General features: G+C 44.9%; 1 protein-coding gene across 2 annotated transcripts in view; it reads right to left on the minus strand.

Annotated features, from left to right (window-relative positions):
- Positions 1-17,922, minus strand: part of ADCY9 (adenylate cyclase 9) — a 93,411-nt gene that overhangs the window by 34,096 nt on the left and 41,393 nt on the right. Inside the window, exons 2-4 of one of the 2 annotated variants that reach the window (XM_071444443.1) lie at positions 11,587-11,759; positions 6,319-6,423; positions 1,544-1,761 (exon numbers count right to left, since the gene is read on the minus strand). In XM_071444443.1, coding sequence (XP_071300544.1) covers positions 1,544-1,761; positions 6,319-6,423; positions 11,587-11,759 — 496 coding nt within the window. The remainder of the gene's footprint in view (positions 1-1,543; positions 1,762-6,318; positions 6,424-11,586; positions 11,760-17,922) is intronic. The other variant, XM_071444444.1, reaches the window with a different exon arrangement.

Below are 17,922 nucleotides of genomic sequence, written 5' to 3' on the forward strand. Positions count from 1 at the left end.
TCCTCAGAAATACTGGATTCATCAAGACCAACATTATGTTTTACAGAAGGGGACCAAGAATTTCTCATTGAGAAATGTTGAAAAAAATCAGTGTAAACTGGTAGGCTTAAAGCATTTCGCATAGATCTAATTAATCAGAAGATTATTTTTGGAAAGTTATGTTTACATGAACTGAACTCAGCAGAGAAGTTTCCCTGGCAACAAGAAATGGCCCACTTAATATGGTAATGATGATATTTAATTGGGACCAAAAAAAAGCCAGGCTTTGACTGATCTCAAATCATGGTACTCCTTCCAAATCAGAAAAAATTACCCATTTTGGGAGTGGAGGAGGAAAGCACCAGAACACAAGAACTTGAGTGAGGTATCTTCAGCAGACCAACTGCATAAATTAAGCTACTTCTGTATCTTACAGTTTGCAGAGTGCTGGTTACATTTTTTTAAATATTAAAATATTCCTATTTGTTCTGGCCGATTTCTGCCAACACCTGGACATTCCCAATCCATCTATTTTCTGATATTTGGAAATATCAGCTAAACCTCCATTCTCAGCCACTAGTGACAGACCACACACTGAGAAAAACAATAAAGAACCCGAAATTTTGACTCAAGTGGCGACAGGAGAAAGATAAACTGACAAAATCTAGGAAGAGACTGGAGAGGGACTCCTGTCCCTCCTTCTCACTTCTCCCTGCCTAAGTCATGTTTCCATAAAGGTGATGGTGTCCCTGTTCCAAGCAGCTGAGTCCACAGGAGAACACAGTTTCAAGGATATTAGATAAAATACCCTCAATCTGAGTGGAAGCAACGAAATAAAAATAAAAATAGCCATAAATAATAACAAACTCCAGCTATCTGTTTAACTGTTCCAGTCAAGTCCCTGCCATAATGGAGATACGGTTGTGTGTTGATAAAAATCCCACACTACTAAATTTTAAAGAATATTTCCTCTGCCCAAAATAAGCTTTTTTGTTTGAAACAGAGACAGAAACTCACTTTACAATATCTAAGTAGATAGAAAGTCCATGGAAATTCACTCCTATTAGTTCTGCTTCCAAGCCCAGTAGGATTTCATGATTAGCCACACGTTATCAGACATTCTTCTTTTACTATTAAAAAAGTGAGGTTTGTGGTTCAGATTTTATGTTGCACCCTAAACTGCAGAGGAAGGTACACACTACATGCATTAAGAGGACTTTGGATTATAAAATGGAGCTCAGCTTTGTGCCAAGTGATTCAAAGAGCAATTTCCCCTTCAAAGACTCAGCTGAAGGAGGACTGACAGGACTGTTCACCCTGGAAGCAATGAAAAACTGGTTTGACTTATTTTAAACAGAAAGTTTCTGACATAAGTTTCTACTGTAGTTTAAGCAGAATAAAGACTAAAATCAAGAAAGTTATGATATTATATATATTGACAACAATTACTGAAATCAGACAAAAAGCACACAAATACTAAAGATCCGAGACCCCAGTATGTCTTCTTGGGATTTTCCATTATACCTTTACAGGGTTTTCCACTGCACAGCTCCATTCTCCTTACCTGTCTTCTTTAATCACATCCACAAAGTGGGCATCTGTCTTTTCCCTGATGTTTTTGAACCTCAGGGGGAGCAGAGCTGACTGGTCCAGGCTCACGCCGCCCCAGCGCCCCTTCTCCTGCAGCATCTCATACAGAGAGGTTTGGCTGTTGCTCAGCTTCTCCTCCTGGGGAGGACTCAGGAGTCCATTCTGGGTCTTTGGGCTGTGTCCTCCTGGAGCCTGGACAGCAGAGAGCAAAACAGAGCCAGGGAATGTTAGCAAACAGACAGGAGAGGTGAAGGAACAAACACTGAGAGGAGCTTTTCCCTCAGCACCCGGAGCTCTGCCTTGGCCACAGAGACCAGGCTGCCCCTGCCCTGAACCCACTCACATTTCCTGGGCTTGTACCTCCCACACCTCCCAGGTGCCTCTTCAGGTGCCACCTTTGTGCCTTCTGTGAACCAACTCTCCAGGGAGCAGAAAACAAAGCACATTTTCACACATTACTCAATGACAACCAACCGCAAGGCCAAATTTCATTCACTTATCTTATGGAAAAGATTCTTCTAGAAAGCTTTTAAATACACATTTAAATTGTGCTGACTCTCCCTGGGTCATGAGACAGCTCACTCTGCCAGCCCTTGCTGCTTTCCCAAAGGTTCCCCCTCTTCCCCACCTGTGGGACCAGCCCTTTTGTACATCCCATCCTACAACAAAAACTCCTGCATCTCATCCTACAAATTAAACATTCTACAAATTAAACTCCTGCAAATTAAACTACATCTCCTTCTCTAAGACATACTTCTTTTTTTCTGGTTTTCTTTTGCCTTGGTGTTAGTTAAGACAGCTTTAATTTTGACAGCAGCTTGCAACATGGCTTAGGTACACATTATCACCAATCTGCTGTCATTGGAGAGCACAAATTACTTTTAAACAAAAATAATTCTATTTTTGTGGAGCCTGAAGTTCCCTCTTTTACATTTTGTTTGACCTAGACCAATATGTACTGAAGCAATTCCAAAAGAATTAGACAGCTAAGTGTGGTTAGAATGAAAATGAACTGCAGTTAGTCAGGATCATTTTCAAATGCAAACATAGAACAAACTTGGCATATTTGAGTGCTCATCTCCCCCCCTCCATATCTTATCACTTATCATGTAGCATTTATCCTCATCCTGAAGCCCACTCATGACAGAAGTTTCTCCATTCCTGCTTGTACAGAAGTGACAAGCTCCTCCAGAAGACTATTCTTGGATGCCACCACAGTGACCATAAATAAATACCATAAATATCACCACCACCCCAACCACGTGCTGAAATATGTTACTGACATTGTAAAATCAACTAAGTTAAAGTTAAAAAATATCTTCTTTCTGGCTGTCCATGCAAAATCAATTCCATTTCCTTGTGTGATCTGTCCTGTGAAGCAAAGGAGGCACATGAACACAGAGAGGTGAAGGGAAAGGTTCAGACACAGCCAAGAAAGAGGAGATTGATGGGGCAGCAGGAGAATCCTGTACAGGGAAGAGTCAGGAAACCCTTGGGCTTGGCTCCTGTCACAGCCAGGAGCTCCACTGCTAAAGCCATAACAAGGTGTGCTGGAATGGTTCCCTGGAGCTCCAGGAAAAGCAGGAGGGAGGTGGGTTGTGCTTCCCCTTCCTCCTCCCTCCCAGGGGGATGGGGATCCCCACCCTGCGGGCTGCCCTGGCCTGAGTGAGCCCCAGAGCCACGTGCTGGGAGCCAGGAGATGGAAGCAGTCCCAGTCTGGTCCCTTCTAGCCCTCACAGCAGTTGTTTTGGCAGCTTGCAGGTGCTCCCAGCACAGTGACAGCAGCTGAGGAAGGAATAGGAAATGGGGTGGTTTCCTTGGTGTGCTGCCAATGCTTTGCTGCAGACCATAATCACCAGAAGGGAAAGGGGATTGCAGCCACAGATCCCAGCAGGGGCCCACCAGGGGACACAGGGACACTCCTGAAAGGCAGAGGCACAAGAATTTCTCACATCAAATGTCACCAGGTTCTTTTCTAAGAGAAGACATCGAGCAACTCCTGAGCAAGTCCTCCTACACCTCTGCCAGGTTATCCAGCCTGCCCAGAGGGCACGGGGCTATGGAGCATCCTGCAGAGCCAGGGTGCAGCCATGATATTTTCTGAAAAATCCTTTCCTTAAGATTTTTTCTCCTGAGAAGCTGAGAAGCCTCAAGAACAAATGTAACCAATGGTTATCTGCTGCTGTGGAATGTAACAGGTGCATCTGGGATTGGTCTCATGTGGTTGTTTCTAATTAATGGCCAATCACAGCCCAGCTGGCTCAGACTCTCTGTCCGAGCCACAAGCCTTTGTTATTCATTCTTTCTTTTTCTATTCTTAGCCAGCCTTCTGATGAAATCCTTTCTTCTATTCCTTTAGTATAGTTTTAGTATAATATATATCATAAAATAATAAATCAGCCTTCTGAAACATGGAGTCAGATCCTCGTCTCTTCCCTCATCCTCGGGCCCCTGTGAACGCTGTCACACCAGGGCAGACCCCTCTGGTTTTGAGGTGAGGAGGACCAGCAAAGGGAAACCAAATCAACTGACCAAGCAGCTCTTAGTGAAGAGCCTTCATTGTTTGGTGGGTTGGTTTTTCTTAATTTTTGCTAAAGATTGTATTTGCTTAGAGCATCTCCCAGATCAACCTGAGGCCTAAAAAACCCTGAAAGTCACAGCTACCATCTTTTTTTCCTTTCTCTTGTCACCACTCCAGCCACTTGCTACTTGAAAAGCAGAAACCAAGAACTCAGTTTTTGCCATAATCACCTCAAATAAAAGATTTGGACTCCTAGGCACTGTCTGCTCTCCCTGCTGTTCCTCAAGATCATTTGAAAAATGCACTGAAAATTTCTCTCTTTCAAAGAAGGTCAGCGTGGACTTTCTCTTTAGCTTCTTGGCAAAGGCTCAAATCCCCAAGAAAATTCTTCCCTTCAGTCAGCTCAAGGTTTCTCTGTGCTCTGTAAATCTTAACAGGCAGGGATTAGAGTATGAAACTGTTTGTGTAAGAGAAAATCCCTATTTATTAAATGTTGTTAGCTCCAACGTTACTGGGACTTCTGAAGACAACAGGCTGTAGGGTTTCCCTGAGAACTTGGAGGCTTGTGTGGAGTTTCCTCTCATCAAGAGACAAGGAAGCTCCAGAGGCTGTTGGGAGCCCTGCAAGTCCAAGGATATGATTAAACATCATTAACATTCCCTAAAGACAGGGGACTTGAGTGCAGCATGGCTGTGGGAAGGGAACACACATGGGCAGGGAGAGCTTACGTCTCTTCTTCCCAAGAGAGCTGAGGCTGCAAGGAAGTCTTGGGAACCAAATGCCACAGCAACTTTGTGCATGTGGCTGTTCTCTGAGCTTCCAGTTCAACAGGCATCCCAGACTTACTGACAGCCATGACACAGCTCCCAGTTTTGGCTGAGCAAAAACTGAACCAAACCCAAGAGGGACGTGAGGTTTGGGCTCCACTGGAATTCCTCCAATGCAATTACAGACCTCTTCCTCAACTCTGTATACAAATCTACAAGGAAGGTCTGGTGATTTGCTGATTCACACACATGAAGCCCATGCAGGTACAGTAGGAAGCAATTTAAAGCAGGCAGTTGGCACCTAAGGACAATCAATCCCTCTTCAGCTGGTTCTTGGAGATCCCTGCTCGTGGGCAGAGGCCACCTGGGGAAGAAGCATCTCCTGCCTACCATCTTGGCAGCCCAGGCAGATCTCCCACATGTTCTCTGTCTTGGAGATCTCCAGCTGGTTTGAGACAAGTCCCTGCTGACACCTCCCTCAAGGCTCAAGGGATCATGATTTTATTCTTTTCTTAGGCTGTTTCCTGGAACTCTGGCACAGAACTGCTGTGTAACACACCCCTCCATCCCAGTGAGGCAGGCCCTGCTTCTGAGCTTACATTTCAGCATGAGACAACATGTCAAGTACAGAGAGGGACAAACACAGATTAATGCAGTGGCTCAGCACTGGCAAGTTTTTCAATCAGCTTTACTGGTGAAAAGAGCTGTAAGACAGACATGAAGAACAAGCTCACTGTCTCAGAGCATGTCTGCAAGTAATTCTCTCCAGGGAGGGAAAACATTATATTTATTTGAATATATAACAACCAGGTAATGAGCACTGTCCTCAGTCTGCATTTAGCTGAACATTCAGGGAGGAGTGAGGGGTGACAGGCAGAGCAGAGAGGCTGCAAAGGCCACAAGCAGGACGACAAACAGGCAGTGTCTGGCATGGCACAGGAATTAGGTGGCTTCAGTGAGAATATCAAAGCAACAGGCAAGGAAACAAGTGTGGCAGCAGCACAAGGAATATGAGAGAGGCTGTTTCTGTAGGTCAGGAAAGGATGCAAACTGATTTAAAGCTGTGAATTCTGTGTGTGAACAGGAACGGTCTCGTCTTACAGTGGTGATGCAGGAGATGCTGGAGAGACACAGAACTTGTGGTGAGGTGACCCAGCCTGCTGCTGTGAGGATGGAGAGTGTGGAGTGCTCCCTGGACCTTCCTCTTTGGGTACCAGCAGCATAGTTTAAAGAGTCCTAATCTTAGGTCCTTCTCAGAATCAAGCTGAGCTCACAAAATTACTAAAAATTTTGAAAATTGGGGCAGGGAGACTCAACTAAATTTTTGAAGACAAAAAAATAAAAATCAGAATCAGTTCTGCTGCTTAAGAGCTTGGATAAAAGAATAGTGGTGCAAAAATAAGAAAGCTGGGGGAAGCAGAAAAATAAGGGGAAAAGGGAAGTGAGAAATACTTCAATTACCTTGGTACTGTTTTTATGCTCATCCTGACAACCATTTTGGATAGCTCCTTCATCTATGCTGACATCGCAGTGGGGAGCAAGGGTGGTACTACATGAAGGGCAAGGCTGAAATGAGACAAAAGAATTTTAGCCAGGAATGTTCTGGTGTCCTTGTAGTATGATGCAATTGGTAATTCAGTCCACTTGTATACTTGCAGCACGGTTCAAAGATAAACAAAGCTACAGAATGGGAGGCAGGGAGCAAAATTTGCCTGGAACAGAATGCGCCATTTCAAAAATAAATCACAGATTTGCTGTTTGCTGGAGCTCAATCTAATCCAGGAAAGCTTCACTAGTGTAAGATCACAGATAGACTGGAATCACTGTGCACAGGCAAAGGACTTCCCCAAGAGGAATAAAACACTCTTTAGTAGGAGAAGTGCCATTTCCCTGGGTGGAACCTGCCTGTGAAGGGATCTGAATGCCATTAGGAGAGAAGACAGCACAAAATGCAGCAAAATCCAGAAAAAACATGAAACACCATGATGCATTATGAATAGTCCAGGGAAATGGAGAGCAACAAATCTGAAATGAATAAAGGCAAATGCTTTTTCATACAGAGCCCTAAGACAGGGGAGGGGAGCTCAGGCTATTGGAGCCAAACACCCAGCAAATGTCACAGGGAACAAGGAAAGCAAAACCATCAGGATTTGTACCAGTTTCAGGTTGTGTATTTTGGAAGAAACTTAAAATGCTGCATTTGAGCTTTTAAAACAAGCTAATTCCTTCAAGTTAAAATGCAACCTTCTTTAGGAGAATTAAGCCTGGAATTTTATCTTCCACGTTCTTCACTCTCTTCTCCAGTGCAGGCAGTGTTGAGGCAGGACCCTGCTCAGAGGGACCCTGAGTTCAGTTCTTTGGTGACCAGGCTCACCAAAGTCTGCTACTAAACACCACAGCAGGTTTTCCAGCAGGGACTTGAGCCTTTTGTCACAAACTCAACATCCCATTTAATTTTGTCTGTTTGCTCTGGACACGTTCAAGCCTCTCTAGTCCAAGCCCACAACTTCTGCCTCCAGGTTCACTCCCCATTTCAGAGTTAAGTCTTTTCAGAACTAACTCTTCACCTAATGCTCCTTTTCCCCCTCTGATGTCCCACCTGGAAACACCCAGCCTGTTTACTTTTCAGATGTTTCTCCCAGCCCACTCTCCCTGTGACATCTACCCACTCACCAATGCCTCTCAAAGGCTTTCATGTGGACCTGGAGCCTCCTCAGCAGCCAGCAGACGGTGCTGTCTGCTGTTCCTCAGGGACACAGTCCAGCCTGGGCACTGAGATTACTCTGAGTTTCCTAACCTGGCATCAGATAAACAATTTACATCCAGTTCTGAACCTCTGCAGTCTGAACAAATACCAACACAGCTGAAGAAACTATGGAGTTGGTTCTCAAATGGTTTTGTTTAAAAATAATCTCTGACTAACCATCACAAATGTCTTGGCCACTTGGTGGAAGGCTTTGCTAGATGGACTAAAAAATAAATTGCCAGTGGGCTACCAAGCCTTACTAAGTAACCATCTGGGAGTTAGATTTAGATTTATCCATGGCAAAAGTCAGGTAATGGTGACAAAAACAAATACCTCTAACAAAAAATGAAGAAACCACTCCCTGTTTGATCCTGCTAATAAATTAGCAAGACCACCTCCAACACTCAGCTCCCAGGGTGAAGCCAGAAGACAAAGGGCTTGGAAAAGCAGCCTGACCTTTGAGAAGAGGCAGAAGCTCCTCTGACTTTCCCCATGTGTTCAAGTCAACATCATTAACTTCCTTCTCTATGGCAGGCATTCACAGGCTCCCTGTGCTGTGACCTCAGTGCCATGAATAAAACATTAATGCACTTCCAGCAAACACTAAGACAAGCAAAGGACTTTCTGTTTTCATACCAAGCAATCATTAAAACATTTTTACAACAGCTTATGAATCCCTGTCAAGTGAGGCATGTCATAAAGATGATAGGGAAGATAAACTGACACCAAAACCACTTAAGCAGGGTAGAGTGTTTTCATTCAAAAACCCACCTGCTATTATAGATTTACTCAGAGTTCTTACCCTCTGTGTTCACCATTTCAGTAATGTAAACACATCTTATTGACATTCAAACTGCAACAAGGTTTGCAGTTAAATGCACTACAGATACACCAGAGGAGGAAATACAATTCCTTTCATGGATCAATGAGTGTTGCACTCTCCCTCCTGACTTTCCTTCACAGATTTTGTCCTCTAGAACATCCTTTTAAGCCCAAAATGTGAAAGTCATCCTTTGCATCCAATATAGCCACTTATTCCCTTTAAAATAAAAATATTTCAACTCGCTTGTAATTTTGCCTCTCCTGCTTAAGTCTCTTTTGCAGAGCTGGAGTCATCTCCTCCTACACTGACACCATTTACAGCTTTGTATTTAAAACAGTCGGCATGTAAGTCATGATTCTTTTGCAAATGATTATCTCCAGACCCTACCAGCAAGCTGCAGGCTTGAAAAAAAACCCTCACGAAAAACCCAAAAGCTGTAAAAAAGAAACCCACTCCTTTTCAAAAATTGTGCATGATCTCTGCTCAAACTGCAGTCATACCTTGTGGGGGTTTTTTAACATACATATATATTTAAAGCAAAAGAGAGGAAATTTAAATTCAATACAATGAAGAGATTTTTTACAATGGGACTGGTGAAATACTGGCACAGGTTTTCCCAATGAAGGTGGTGGCTGCTCCATCCCTGGAAGTGTCCAAGGCCAGGCTGGAGGAGGCTTGGAGCAACCTGGGATAGTGGAAGGTGGCATGGGGTGGAAGCAGATGGGCTTTAAGGTCCTTCCAACCCAAACCATCCCATGAGTCTGCGATTCTCCCCAGCAGAGAGAAGCTGGTGCACATTCCCCTCAAGAGCATGGTTTAGAGTCAGGAATCCCTGCAGCTGTGCTGGGAGAGGCAGGGATGCTCCCCACTCTCCTGTGGGCAGAGACAGGCTCAGAACAGGTTGTTAAGGCAGTGCTCACACAGTCACAGGGAAACCTGGGCTCATCCAGAATCCCCTCAGCACCAGGGCCCTGGGGCAAGGCAGGCTCAGGAGTCACAGCTGTGAGGCCACTTGGGAAATCCCTGGCCAGAGATGCAGTGCTGAGGGTGGTGAGGAAAAGCAGGCACCTCCAGACACAAAGTCTGCAGCAGCTGGAGCACAGCAGGGCAGCCCAGGCAGCTGAATCTGGGCTGGCACTTGTCTGAGATGCTCTTCTGAGCAGCTTCTTTCAGTTTCTGCTTCTCTCACTCACAGCCATGCTGGTGTTTTTGCACTCTAGAGACTTTCACTCAGCAATGAAACATCTCAAGGGCCAGGAGCTGGACTGCAATGATCCTTGTGAATCCCTTCCACTCAGGATATTCTAAATTAACACCCAGCAGCAGTTCCAGAGCAGAACATCAGGGACAAAGCATGGTGGGGCAGCAGCATGTTCCACATCACATCCCAGCTGCTCAGAAGAGTGGTGCAGCTGTAGCTGCCCTTGTGCAAGGTAAATCACCCCACAGCTCAGAAAACACAACAGAGCTGATCCTTAACACAGCCCTCATTTTGCACCCAGATCACTTTAACAAGCTCCAGCCCAGGTTTGTACACAACAATGTTACCAAGCCCCAGCTGCAGGGGGGTCAGCCCCATCCTCCAGTGCAGTTTCAGTGCTCAGTCACAGCCTCCTCTGCTGTCTGACATTCCCAAGGCATCCTCACTGTCTCTCAGAACAGCAGCCACAGCTTCACTGCTTGGCTTCATCCCTCCTCTCTCCCTTCTGCTCCACACTGGCAGCTCAGCAATCCTGCTCCACTTGGCACATTCTTCTTCCTTCACTGCTTGAAATGAAGGAGTTTCTGTCACTGCCACACCTGGACCTCTGCAGGACCACAGCCTGGGCAGCACTCACAGGTTTATCTGTACAGCTCCCCCCAGCTCTAAGATGTATTTTCCTGCCTTATTTGCCTTTGCCTTCACTGAAAGGCAAGAAGGAGCTGGAAAGCTGGTGCCAGTAGGATGCCAAATATATTCTCTCTTACACAGGAAAAGGAATAGCAACATATCACCAGTAACTTGGATGCTGTCAAACCACACTCAGTGCACATTCTGGGGAGGGATAAAGATGGCTACAGCTCCCTTCTGTGGTTAAACAGCCTGGCCTGCTCCCTAAGGAGCTCACTCCACTTTGGACCATCTCTTTGGGTCAGCCCTCCAGCTGATCTCACCTGTAACCCAGTGTTTTTACTTCAAATCTTAAAACTGGGAGCAGAGGCAGGGTAAAGGTGCCCTACTCATGCTCTTCTAATCCAGAAAAAAATGAGAAGCAGTAAAAACGAAGGAGAATGAAAATTATCCCCACATCAACTCTGTCAGCTGAGTCTCCAACCTGAGTTGAAGAGTTCCAGTCAGGACTGAGCACACTGAAGTGTAAGGACAGGGACCTGCAGATGGCCACCCCTGGCTCTGACATTTGTGCCCACCTCAGGCAGCCCAGGAGAAGGAATTCTTAGCACAAATGAAAAGAGAGAATAGACATCTGTTGTTTGGGAAATCTGTTCTGAGATGGAAGATGGAGAGTAACAGCAAAGCTCTGAAGCAATACACATTGTTTCACAGATTTCCTTGTCAAGAGATCTTGTGAGAGGTGTGAACATAACAAAGTGTCATCATTCCTCCAAGCTGAATCCATACAAATCCTTGCCCTCAGCTCCAGATATAGGTTTCTAGAGCAAGCAGATAAACCAATCTCCCAACCCACCAGAGCATTTTCTCCCATCACAAAAACAATCCAATTATCTTTTGCAGGATGTCTGTTGAATACTCATGGAAAGGCTCACAGGTACATGACCTTCATGACAGAGGAATGGCAGAAGCAGCAAAACCAGAAAATCCCAGAAGTTCCAGTAGCTGCATAAATCATATTCTTTCCCCCCCCACACAATCCAGACCATTTAAAAAGCACCATTGACCTCTCAGTCCTGAAATACAAATAGAAATATTTATGTGAAACCACCTTTGAGAAGTGCTCACCTTATTTTAGGGATTGTTTGCCAAGTGGGAAGCAAGCCATTTAACTTGGTACATTTTTCCTCCCTCAAACTCTGTTTTGTCACTCTATGTACACACACCCATACATATGTAAATATGTAAAGCAGTGCATAAACAAGCCCATAAGGTTTCCCCAGCCCTGCTATGAGATCTGTGCTGCTGGGCTTGGAGGGGACAGCTCACCTTGGGCTTTTCCACCTGTTTGGTTGTCTTGGAGGGGTCGCTGGAGCTGTCGGCTGCCGACGTTCCCGGAGTCCTGGCTCCGTCTGCAGACTCCAAGCCAGGAAGCAAAGCTTGAGAACAGCTGCACTGGGGCTCCTTCACCTTCTGACCCGAGATCAGATAGGTCTTTAAACCTACAGGAAATAGAAAAGACCAGTCAGAACTACAGAAAGGCAGAGAGAACACTCCATTGGGCTTCTCAGGCACGGTGACCACCAAAGCACTGCCATGACTCAGGAATACAGCACACAAAAAAGACAGTGGCTGGGAAAAACAACCAGGAATACAAATGTGATCTGTGCAAAGTGGTGGCAAAAAGGGTTCCCCAAATCTGCTGTTCCACACACAAGAGGTGACTCCAACATACAGCAACGTGCACCCTCTTTATTCCATTTTCACTCATGTACTGCTGAAAAACACAGCTAAGACCTTATGCATTTGCTTCTAAGTCATAATTTGAGCTTTCATTTTAACTCTTTACTTCTGGAAAGGATCTGCAGCCTGGTTCTCACTGATATCTGTATTAATATTCTACTTCTGAAAAAGCAGCATGTACTCCTTCACTTGCCAGAGAGATGTTGTGAACATTACTTAGTGCTGGTAGCACATTGAGAAAGGAAATGGCATTTAAGTGCTAGAAATTCTGATGGGTTTTCATAGTTAGTGCAGACTTCACATTTTTAAAGAACAAAATCAATCTCCCTCTCTCGCACGTACACCCACACACGCCCTCTGCAACTGGTGTATGAATTGAAGCATAATTGGAAAGCAGATCCAATATTAAAGGCCAGGCTGGTAAATAGCAGGTTGTATCAAGCTGAGCTGTATCAAAAACCTGTTCAAAAAATGAAAGATTGGAATTTCATTTAACATAGCACTTCTTTTACATCCTTGAACTTTGTGCTGCGGTGTTCTGGGCTATTTCTAGACACAAAGGCTGAGAAGGAGCTCTTAATCACAGCTTTCTGAATGCACAGGAGTGAATTTGATTGCCACTGGATGGGGCAATGTCCTGCTCAGCATGGAGGGGAACCAATGTCCCCCAAAAGGAGTGTGCACAAGGGCAAAGTGCCCCTTTTTCTGTGGTGCCAGAGCCCACGTTCCCAGGGGATGCTGCCCCAAACCCTCCCTGCCCCAGCCAACCCTGGGATGGCTGCTGGGTCCCATCTGGGTCAGCTCTGCACCCCCTCCCTAACCCTGAGCCTTGGCTCCCAGGGCTGTCCCAGCCACCGACCCATTGAGTCGGCTCCATCCACAGGCTGAGCGCTGGAAATGAATGGGTCAGGCTGCAGCCTGAGGGCAGGCCCCTGCTCCCTGGGATAAGGTCACTCTCTCCTAACCCCCTTCAGACAGAAAATCATATCCCATAAACCTTGCTTTAGGTCTGGAATACACAACACAGACTGTACGTGGCCAAAACCTTTCCAATAAAAATAGCTCAGGCACACTGAGAGCAATTTTGCAGTTTCTCTCTTTATTCCACTCGTGCTTCAGCTCCTGATCATGACAAGCAGCACAGGGAGCCACATCCCTGCCCACCATGTCCCCCTCAGGCTCCCAAGCTGCTGGGAAAGCTCTGCTGCTCTCACCCAGAGCTCCAAAGCCAGGCTCACTTGCTGGCATCTCCAGATGTTACACCATAGCCAATCTTTATTTTTATATCATTTATAGCAGTGCTCAGATTTTATTTGGCAGTGCTGCTTAATAAAATCCTGACTGCTGCTGGCTTCCAGATGTCGAGCTCTCTCCTGCAGACTTCTGCTGATGGGGGCTGTTGTTTAGGAATTCACCACAATCAGCTCACAATTATATGTTTACTGTGGTAAAGGCTGGAGCATTAACTGACTACTCCTATTTTTAAAAGCTACCTTAAAGCAACAGGAGCAATTTCCCTACTCCTATTATTCCTCCAATTTTTTTTTTCCTACACAAACATCTTTTCTTTGTTTATTGTACTTTTGAAAAGGCACTTTTCATGTCTTACTGTGCCGTGCAGGAAAATTATTTTGTCAATCTTGTTGCACGCAGTAAAATTATCTCCAGTTTGAGCTCCACGCCGAGGAAAAGGAGGAAAAGGAGGAAAGGCTACAACACACCAGACACTGCAAATGGATTTGGGAAAGCAGAATCCTGCCTGAAACATCAGCTCCTTGGCCCCACTCCCCACCTTGTCCTCTCTATCCCTGGCAAACCCAGCAGCCCACAGCACATCAACAGCCTCCAGGCTTTAAAGGTGCCTACAATGCCTGGTTGTTGGCACCACAGACTCTAAAAATCTCTTTATTCCCTCCTGGTGCTCCCCAGCCCCACCACACCCCTGCACATGGAGTGTTACTGAAAAGGGGGGAATCTGAATTGGGACAGAAAGAGAAAAACCAATATCCTGCACGTGTTTTGTGTGGAGCCAACAGGAGAGCTAGGAGGAGAAAAAAGATATTTTTGTAAAGTTTTGGAAAATGAAGAGGTGTAAAAACCTTTAATCTTTACAAAACTTTGCTAATACTTGTTTGTTATTAAATCCCTATGATGGGAAAACTCCATTTGCTTCAGTGTTCCTTGGAACTCTGTGACACTGCACAAAGCATCTGCCAGGCTGAGTCTGAAATATTTTGGTATTAAAAAGGGTCATTAGTTGAGTAGAACTGCACTGGTGTAACTAAAATGCATCATTTGAGAACAGTGCTCTTCCTCCTTTGACACTTCCAGGGAACTGGTACAACCAACACTGTCATTCTCCACACAGGCAGTGTAGGGAGTGAAAAACATCCACACCAGCACGTTTAAATCAATTGAGTAACATGACAATAAGCAATGAAGAAATAGAGGAGCTGCTATTTTCTGTGAAAATGCAATTTTTGGGCTGCGTTGCTGTGCAACCAAGTAACTCAAGACATGGCAATGCAGAAAATGATCTGAGGTGCTTGGAGTGCTATTTATAAAGGCCAAGATCAATCTTGTACTCACTTCCTTCCCCGAAATTTATCCAAAATAAATGCTGAAGCACAACCTCCAAGTGCCTGATAGCAAATCTGTCCTCTGGCAAGCTTTAACCTGCAATTCTGCTTTTTCCAGAGGTGGTTCTTGGAAGCAAAGACAGGGAACAGGCTACAACAACCCCAATAAACCAACTGAACACAGGAATATTTTCTGCCCTGGGAAAAAAAAATTCGCTCTCTCGTGTTTCTCTGAGGAACACAAACCATTCCTTTCACTGCTCTTCAAGGTCTGAGATCCTGTAACATCATAAAGAATAACAGCTCCTGCACACCGAGCCAAAACACTCATTGCTTGAAGTCATCTACTCTGAATATTGACATGGCAGTGTTTGCAAAGTGTATTTTTGACAAAATAATAACAGATGAGATCTTCACAGAACGACTGTGGCTTTCTTAGTCCTGCTCCTGTGGAATTTCAGAAGCATTAGTGAGTCTCTGTACTTGGCTCCTTCCTTCAGATTGCCTTGCTTTGATCCCTGGCATTTCTCTGAGCTTAGAAAAACAGCAAACCCACCCCAAGCACTAAAAACCACCCCTAATAACAACAAAAAATCCTGTGCATGTGCTCACACACAGATTCCTTTCCGTCTGCACAAAAATAAACAGCACTTATTATAAATAAGGCTGGGTATAAACATCCCAGGCTTCCCCCAGGTTGTGGTGGCGTGAGAAAAGCCAGGGGCAGTGAGCAGAGGGGATTCAGGAGCACAGGGAGAGCTGCAGCTCCCTCCTGCCCTGAGCTAAGGGGATTCAGGAGCACAGGGAGAGGCTGCACTCCCTCCTGCAGTGAGCAGAGGGGATTCAGGAGCACAGGGAGAGGCTGCAGCTCCCTCCTGCAGTGAGCAGAGGGGATTCAGGAGCACAGGCAGAGGCTGCACTCCCTCCTGCCCTGAGCTAAGGGGATTCAGGAGCACAGGCAGAGGCTGCACTCCCTCCTGCCCTGAGCTAAGGGGATTCAGGAGCACAGGGAGAGGCTGCAGCTCCCTCCTGCAGTGAGCAGAGGGGATTCAGGAGCACAGGGAGAGGCTGCAGCTCCCTCCTGCCCTGAGCTAAGGGGATTCAGGAGCACAGGGAGAGGCTGCACTCCCTCCTGCAGTGAGCTAAGGGGATTCAGGAGCACAGGGAGAGGCTCCACTCCCTCCTGTAGTGGGCAAAGGGGATTCAGGAGCACAGGGAGAGGCTGCAGCTCCCTCCTGCCCTGAGCTAAGGGGATTCAGGAACACAGGGAGAGGCTGCAGCTCCCTCCTGCAGTGAGCTAAGGGGATTCAGGAACACAGGGAGAGGCTGCAGCTCCCTCCTGCCCTGAGCTAAGGGGATTCAGGAGCACAGGCAGAGGCAGCAGCTCCCTCCTGCCCTGAGCTAAGGGGATTCAGGAGCACAGGGAGAGGCTGCACTCCCTCCTGCCCTGAGCTAAGGGGATTCAGGAGCACAGGCAGAGGCTGCACTCCCTCCTGCCATCCCAGGGACACCCAGAGCAGCCCTGGGTGAGTCCCCATCCCCAGCAGTGCCTGCAGAGGAGAAGCAGCCCAGGCAATCCTTGGGAAGTTACTGCAGGAAGGAACAGGAACAGGGAGAGGAAAGATTTCTGATCCTTCAAGCCCTTCATTCAGTCATTTATTCCCCCCTTTCAGCTCATTTATCCTCACTACTTCAGGTCACAAGTTGCTGTTATCCAATCCAATCTGATTTTTACATTAGGAGAGGACATCCCTCCATGCATCTGTTTAGGACAGGATGTCTTTTCCTACAGGAAATGAAGGATTAACACAAATACTGATAAGAAATTCTTGAACAAAATATTCAAGTTTCAATTTTTGATGCTTCACCTGTTTGGAACTGGAATTTTTTACCCCTCTGTTGATAGTACAAAGGAAAATTTCTTACTCTAGCAAAGGTTTTTACACTTCTCATGTCTCTGTGTAAGAAATTCCAACTCTTTTGAAACCCTTCTCAGCACTGATTTGAAGAGACACTAAAAACAGTGACAACATTTCAGTGACAGCCTTATGGATCCATTTAATAAAAATACAGTCCACATACACCCCTGTTCCTCCCTCCCTGGATCACTTCACCTTTTCAGCTGCAGTATGGGCAGTTTAACAGGTGAGCATCTATTTCTGATTAAATGTTTGCCAGTGCACAGCCCTCTGTGCTGGGAGACAGCAATATTCCTTCTATGGATGTCATAAAATCCAAATTGTATTGATTACAACCCCTTTGACCAAACAGCTTTACATTAATGCTGTTCTTTCCCTATTTAACTTTCCAACATTTCCCTTGCAGTCTCCATGCTTTAACCATTTCATCATAGCTCAGGTCTGAGCTCCTTTCTGAACTGATGGAATGCATATATATGTATTATATTTATGTAATCATACATATTACATAAAATATATATATTATATACAATACATATATATGTATTATATTTCTGTAATTATACATATTACATAATATATATATTATATACAATACATATATATGTATTATATTTATGTAATCATACACATTACATAATATATATATTATATACAATACATATATATGTATTATATTTCTGTAATTATACATATTACATAATATATATATTATATACAATACATATATATATGTATTATATTTATGTAATTATTTTATTATATATTTTAGAAATATTCTAAAATATATAACTCATTGCTGGGTTGTGCTTCTCTGCAATCCATCAGCTTTTTGCTTTCTCTTTTTACAAAGACAATAAAATGTTTTCTCCATGCCTTTCAAAGACATCTTTGCACTTTATTGTGAAAATACTGATATTTAGGCACTGCCACTCTAGGGAAAGGAAACACAGACCAATGCTGAGGTTTTCTCACACAATAAAAGGTGCTGCTACACAATTTCATTAGACTGACTTGCTCTGTAAAATAAATTACTAACTGTGATTTCTGGAATGTAACATGACTGGCAAATAGTAACTCAAAAAATCCCACCAATGTATTTACTTCTAATTGCAGGGTTTTTTGGGCATCTCACTTCTCTGTGCTGGTTGGTCTTTTCCCTTATCAAAGCTCAAACGATTTTTCAGGCACTAACCTACTGTCCATGCAAGAAATAATCCAGCACAAACCACCAGCCCAGGAGCTTCAGCATCCTTTGGGTCCAAGCTGCTGCTGAATCTGAAGATGATTTCCAGTAGCAAATATTCTCCCCCATCCTTAAAGTTCAGCAGTTGCCAAATCTGTATTTATGGGGACTGTCTTCTCACTTTATTAGAGCCAGGGAGTTCACACCAGCTTCTTCCTTCCTCCCTGCACAACACTCT

Source organism: Agelaius tricolor, unplaced genomic scaffold, assembly GCF_023055355.1.
Source record: "Agelaius tricolor isolate 1412-34295 unplaced genomic scaffold, bAgeTri1.0.p SCAF_19, whole genome shotgun sequence".
Classification (NCBI taxonomy): domain Eukaryota; kingdom Metazoa; phylum Chordata; class Aves; order Passeriformes; family Icteridae; genus Agelaius; species Agelaius tricolor.